Source organism: Malaclemys terrapin, chromosome 12, assembly GCF_027887155.1.
Source record: "Malaclemys terrapin pileata isolate rMalTer1 chromosome 12, rMalTer1.hap1, whole genome shotgun sequence".
Lineage (NCBI taxonomy): Eukaryota > Metazoa > Chordata > Testudines > Emydidae > Malaclemys > Malaclemys terrapin.
The window spans coordinates 42,624,330-42,631,324 of NC_071516.1; the positions used below are offsets into that span (position 1 = coordinate 42,624,330).

At 46.1% G+C, this 6,995-nt stretch overlaps 1 protein-coding gene across 1 annotated transcript; it reads left to right on the top strand.

The window, feature by feature from the left end:
- The first annotated feature begins 5,535 nt into the window (after positions 1-5,535).
- On the top strand, positions 5,536-6,168 carry LOC128846062 (olfactory receptor 488-like). Its single transcript, XM_054045141.1, has one exon. The coding sequence runs from the start codon at positions 5,536-5,538 to the stop codon at positions 6,166-6,168; it is 633 nt and encodes a 210-aa protein (XP_053901116.1).
- The last annotated feature ends 827 nt before the right edge of the window (positions 6,169-6,995 follow it).

The window sequence follows — 6,995 nt, forward strand, 5'->3', positions numbered from 1 at the left end:
TACTGAAATCCAGGTATATTAGGTCCACCGCATTTCCCTTATCTAATAAGTCCGTTACTTTCTCAAAGAAGGAGATCAGATTCGTTTGGCACGATCTGCCCTTCGTAAAACCATGCTGTAATTTATCGCATTTGCCATTAACCTCAAGGTCCTCAACTAGTTTCTCTTTCAGAATCTTCTCCAGCACCTTGCACACTACAGATGTTAAACTAACAGGCCTATAGTTACCCGGGTCACTTTTTTTCCCTTTCTTGAAAATAGGAACCACATTGGCTATTCTCCAGTCTAATGGGACCACCCCCGAGTTTACAGATTCATTAAGTATAATTGCTAATGGGCCTGCTATTTCCCGCGCCAATTCCTTCAATATTCTCGGATGAAGATCGTCCGGTCCACCCGACTTAGTCCCATTAAGGCGTTCTAGTTTTGTTTCTACCTCGGATGCGGTAATCCCCCATCCTGTGTGCCCCTCTGTAACGGTGCTAGTATCCCTAATACCTTCATTGGCCTCATTAAACACCGATGCAAAATATTCATTGAGATATTGCGCCATGCCTAGATTATCTTTAATCTCCTCTCCGGCTATAGTCTTCAGCGGTCCCACTTCTTCTTCCTTTGCTTTCTTCCTATTTATATGGCTGTAAAACCTCTTGCTATTGCTTTTAATTCCCCTTGCTAAGTCCAACTCTACACGGCCTTTGGCCTTTCTCACTCTATCTCTACATTCTCTGACTTCACTAAGGGAAGTTTCCTTACTGATCCCTCCCCTCTTCCACTCTTTTTACGCTTTCTGTTTTTTCCTAATCGCCCCTTTCAGTCGGTCGCTCATCCAGCTCGGTCTAAATCTCTTGCTTAGTAATCATTTTCCCTTTTTGGGGATACAGGCCTCTGACAGCTCATACATCTTTAACTTAAAGTAATACCAGGCTTCTTCTGCCTTTAGATCCCTTAATACGTTTGCCCAATCCACTTCCCCTACCAGTCCCCTTAATTTGTTAAAATTGGCCTTTTTAAAATTATAAACCCTAGTCTTTGACTTAATTCTGGTACTCCTTCCATTTAGTTTAAACCGAATTAGCTCATGATCACTGGAGCCCAAGTTGTCCCCCACTACCACTTCCTCAACAAGGTCCTCACTACTTACCAGAATCAAATCTAAAATGGCCTCCCCCCTCGTCGGCTCAGCTACCACTTGATAAAGGAATTGATCCGCAAGCACATCTAGGAACATCTGAGCCCTATTATTGCTACTAGCGTTTGTTCCCCAATCTATATCCAGGAAGTTAAAGTCCCCCATAATTACACAGTTTCTATTAGTATTTACTTCCCTTAATACATTAAATAGTTCCTTATCCATATCCTGGGTCGATCCCGGCGGTCTATATCACACCCCAAGCACTATCCCCGGAGAGGCTCTAGTAGTCCTTTTACCCAGCTTGAGTATCGCCCAGACGGACTCCGTGTTTTCTATTCCATCCACTATTATTTCTTTACAGCTTATTTCACTATTGACATACAATGCCACCCCCCCACCATTACCTTTATCCCGGTCTTTCCTAAACAGCACATACCCCTCCATACCTGCATTCCAGTCGTGACTGCCATTCCACCACGTTTCAGTTATTCCTACGATATCCGGTTTCAATTCTTGGACCAAGAGCTCCAATTCCTCCATTTTATTACCTAGGCTTCTTGCATTGGTGTACAAACACCCTAATGTATGTCGTTTAGCCTGTCTCCCATTAGTAGCACTGTATGTTGCGGGCCTCTTTGTGTTCATCCCCCCTGTCCTTCCTATGTCCAATCTCATCTCCCCGGCTATGTCTCCTCCTATTACACTCAGCTTTTCAATACTGGAAACTGGCGTGGAGATTAACTGTGCATCTCCCAACCATCTCCCCAAACTTCCTAGTTTAAAGCTCTTTTGATAAGATGAGCCAGCCTCCCTCCCAGCAGTCTATTTCCTTCCCTACTCAGGTGAAGCCCATCCCGCAAGAACAGGTGTCTGTCCCCGAAAGCCTCCCAGTGGCCATACATCCCAAAGCCCTCCTTATAGCACCACTCCCTTAGCCAACTATTAATCCTCACAATCCTATCAGCCCTTTGCTGCCCTTCCCTCGGAACAGGCAGAATCCCACTAAAGATAACCTGAGCCTCTATCTCCTTGAGAGTCTTTCCCAGCCTGGCATAATCTCCGTTGATTCTCTCTAACGAGAACCTAGCCGTGTCATTTGTTCCTACATGAAGGATTATCAAGGGGTTCTTACCTGCTCCTTTTAGGATCCTTTTCAACCGCAGGTCCACATCGCGTATCTTTGCGCCCGGTAGACAGCACACCCTTCTGTTCTCCAGGTCCGCCCTGGTCACAGGCCTGTCCAATCTCCTCAGTAAAGAGTCTCCAATTACATACACCTGCCGTCGCCTGGCAACAGTGCGATCTAGTAATCTAGTCACTGATCCCTCTAGTCCTGACCTATGTCTGTTCCTATCTTCCCTTATGGTCCCCCTTATGCCTTCCTCTATCCTCTGGTGGCCCATAATTGGTGCTGTCTCCATCAACTCCTCCCCCCTCTCTCTTGGACTAGCCGCTCTTATCTTCTTCCTCACACTCCCAGCTTCAGTCACCACCTGCTGCCCCTCTACCTCGTTATCCAAACACTCAAACCTATTCCTGAGTTCTATTCCCCCCTCACTGGCCCTCCTTTTCCTTGGCCTGCTTCTCACAGTCACATGCTTCCACTTCCCTTGTTCTCCCCCTAACATTCCCCTCTCGCTGTCATCTACTACTGCCTCCTTCTGCACCCTAGAGCATTCCCCTTCAGCCCCGCCTTGCCTATCCTCCATCAGCTGCTCAACCCCCCGCCTAAACTCCACCATGGTCTCTACCTGCATCTCCAGCCCCTTAATCTTTTCCTCCAGTAACACTATAAGGCGACACTTCATACACACATACCTTTGTTCCGGGTCTCCTGCTAGGACTATATACATACCACAGCTTCCACATGCAGCCATCTGCATTCTGTCTGCTGCTGCTGCTTGGCTCATGGCTGCTGCAGTCTCTGCCCACAGCACCTGGGGAACCAGAGCACACACCACACCCCGCCCTCCTGCCTCCCCCTTGCCCTCCCCTGCAAACTCCCTCTCAAACTCCCCTGTTAGCCGCCCTGTTTGCTGCCTCTGTGCCGCTGCCTGGCTGGGCGGCCGCTTTTATGGGCCCCCTACTCAGCTAAGCCCCGCCCCCTAATCAGGGCTCGGCGTCCCTCCCAGCACCCTGCCCCTGCAGGCCTCTACAAACACACAAGGACAACAAAGACAGACACAAACACAGATACCTTCTCCTCCAATGAGAACTCCCTCTCAAACTCCCCTGTTAGCCGCCCTGTTTGCTGCCTCTGTGCCGCTGCTCGCAGCTGACAAAAATTCACGGCCCATGACCTGTCCATGACTTGTACTATATACCCCTGACTAAATATGGGTGCTCTGGGGGGGTGGCCTGGGGATGGCCTGGGTGCTCTGGGGGTGCCAGCCAGGGACCCCTGCTGCTGCTGTGGGGGGTTGGCGGGCTCCCTACCTGGCTCCAGCTCCCTGGAAGCGGTGACATGTCCCTCGGCTCCTAGGCAGAGGCACAACCAGGGGTATACGCGTGCTGCCTCCACCCTGAGCGCTGGCTCCGCAGCTCCCATTGGCTGGGAACCATGGCCAGTGGGAGCTGCAGGGGCAGCACCTGCAGGGGGAGGCAGTGTGCAGAGCCACCTGGCTGCGCCTCCACCTAGGAGCCAAGGGAGGGACATGTCGCCGCTTCCAGAGATCCTCATAAGGTAAGCGCTGCCCAGAATCCACAAACCCTTCCGTGCCCCAACCCCCTGCACTAGCCTTGAGCCCCCTCCCACACTCTAACACCTGCTGCTGCTGGGGGGGGGGAGCGTGATGGCTCAAGACTCCCACAGCAGCGGGCGGTGCGGCTGGTCACGGGGCTGCCCGAGCTACTCATGCGGCCCCCAGGCCAGTCGCACCGGCCAATGCAGATGTCACAGAGGTCCTGGAAAGTCATGGAATCCATGACTTCTGTGACCTCCATGACCAACTCACAGCCTTATCTGTAATGACTTAAAATCTATCTTGCTGTGGTTAATAAATTTGTTTTATTATTTTATCTAAACCAATGTATTTGGATTGAAGTGTTTGGCAACTCCATTTTAGATAACAGGATTTGAGTGTATCAGTTTCATAGAATCATAGAAGATTAGGGTTGGAAGAGACCTCAGGAGGTCATCTAGTCCAACCCAATGCTCAAAGCAGGACAACCCCAACCAAATCATCCCAGCCAGGGCTTTGTCAAGCCAGGCCTTAAAAACCTCTAAGGATGGAGATTCCACCACCTCCACCTTTCTATTGATGAAGTGACAGACTTTATATGAGCTTATCTAGAAGGAGAGAGCTGGGCTGTACAAGACGCACATTTCTGGGGGGAAGTCAGGGACTGGGAGTTTGCAGGTGTTCTGAAGTGTAATTCAAGAGTGGCTGGTTATAGCAGTCGTACAATATAGCTGGGAGTGATTTACATGCTGGAGATTGTGTGTGAACAGACTAGGTGTGGTGGCATTCACAGTGAAGTAGTGTAAAAGGCACCCCAGATTGGAGAATGGAGGGGACACAGCTGTTCAACAGTCCGGATTGTACCCTGGGGAATGTCACGGAAGGAAAAATGAATATTGACTTTAGAGTTTGGGATTGTAAAAATTGTCTAAGGAAGTTGAGTACTCATATTCCACTGTGAGGAGATAGGACACCAAAGAAGATGAAAGAGTTTGGATGGCACCAGCCAGGTGTGTGGATAAACAGAGCATCTGCTTGAACTCTCACAAGAGGAGATTGGTTACCAGAATTATAATGAATTTGTATAGTGGGAATATCAGACATTCAAACTGCTGGGAGCCTAATACATGGTTGGTTAAAATGTCAAGATACAGGAAAGTTCACCTTTCTGATCTGGGGTCTTGACCCACCTATTGGGAAAGTAAATAGCCCAGCACTTGGGTAAAGAACCCAGATCCCAGAAGAAAGGTGAGGATTTTGGTATTCCTGGGATTAAATAGAAGATGCTTGGCTAAAATTTAAAAGTATCTCCTTTAAATTTAAATTGCTGAGATTATTTTCTTTCCCTAGATGCAATCAGCGGCAAACACTGAGTGGGGAAATCAATCGATAATCACAGAATTCATCTTCCTGGGATTTGAGAATATTCAGGAACTGCAGGTTCTTCTCTTCCTGGTATTTCTAGTGATCTACATTGTGACTGTGATCGTGAACGTGCTCATCATCGCCCTAGTTATGGCTGCTCAGCACCTTCACACCCCCATGTACTTCTTCCTGGGGAATTTGGCCTGCTTGGAGACCTGCTACACCTCCATCATCCTGCCCAGGCTGCTGGCCAGTCTCCTGACTGGGGACAGAACCATCTCTGTCATGGGCTGTATTGCACAAATGTGTTTTTTTGGTTCTTTGGCAGCTACAGAATGTTACCTCCTCGCAGCAATGTCTTATGATTGGTATCTGGCAATATGTAAACCACTGCATTATGCAACCTGTATGACAGGCAGGTTCTACCTTCAGCTCACAGCTGGGTCTTGGATAAGTGCATTACTGGCTATGAGCATAATAGTATGGTTCGTGTCACAGTTAACTTTCTGTGGCCCCAATGAAATTGACCATTTCTTTTGTGAGCTCACCCCAGTGGTAAAACTCTCCTGCAGTGACACCAACGTCGTAGAATTTATAATGTTCCTATTTGCCTATTTTTTCACTCTGCCCCCATTTCTATTAACCATTATCTCCTATGTTCTTATTATACCCACCATCCTGAGAATCTCTTCCATCACGGGAAAGCAAAAGGCATTTTCCACCTGCTCCTCTCACCTCATAGTTGTTACAATTTTCTACGGGACACTAATAATTGTCTATGTGTTACCAAAAAACAACACACTCAGAGATTTAAACAAATTGTTTTCTGTCTTCTACACTGTCTTAACTCCTATGGTCAATCCCCTTATATATAGCCTGAGAAACAAAGATGTAAAGCAGGCTCTGAAAAAATATGCCAGTATGTTTTTGGCTTTCCCAAGAATTCAGACAATCAGAGCTAATCCATTCAGGATAACACCAAGTTGAAAGAACCCAGCTTATATTTAAACAAAAAAATGACAATTTTTCAGAAACTAAATTGTTCAGAAAAAATTTAGTTCATTTGTTTTTGAAATTTTCTTCTTTCATTTTTCCATTGGAACTTGCCATGAGAATTTGTTGTTTTTGTTTGTTTGTTTGTTTTATCTTTATTTTTCACTTTTTCACTTCTTTTTTTTCCCCTTTCTTCCCCCTTTTCCCCTAAATCCCCCTTTTCATTGGCAAAATAGGAAAAAGAAAAACATGGGGAAGGGGAATAAAGGGGAAAGGAAAGGGAAAAATCTAGAGAGATTGTGGAAAAAGCAAGAAACAAACATCAGACTACATAGTAAATGATTTCTTCAACTCCATATTTCAATAATAAATGTCATGACAATTTTTGATAAATTAAAATGTAGTCCCTTTCAAAATATGCTGAAAGAAAATGATTATTAAGAGCTTGAGTTTTTATGAGAAATCTTTACCATTTTTCAAACAGCTCTTTGTGTTAGATAAAACTTTGTGCAGGGTATGTAAAATTGGATAGTGTGGGTAGGAGTTTTCAAAGTATCCAATATGGTCATTCCTAAAGAAGGAAAAGATCTTACCAACTGTGCATCATACAGACCTATTTCTTTAACTAATGTGGATTTTAAAACAAGCAATAGCCTATAGGCCTGTCTGTCTAACCTAGAGCTTACCATCTCTGGAAAAGCTTAGCATGCACCAGTTGTTTTAGCCCCATCCGGAAGAGCCTGTCTATGGACTGGTCTACACTAAAGCTGTAAATTGACCTAAGTTATGCTACTTCAGTTATGTACATTATGTAATTTAAG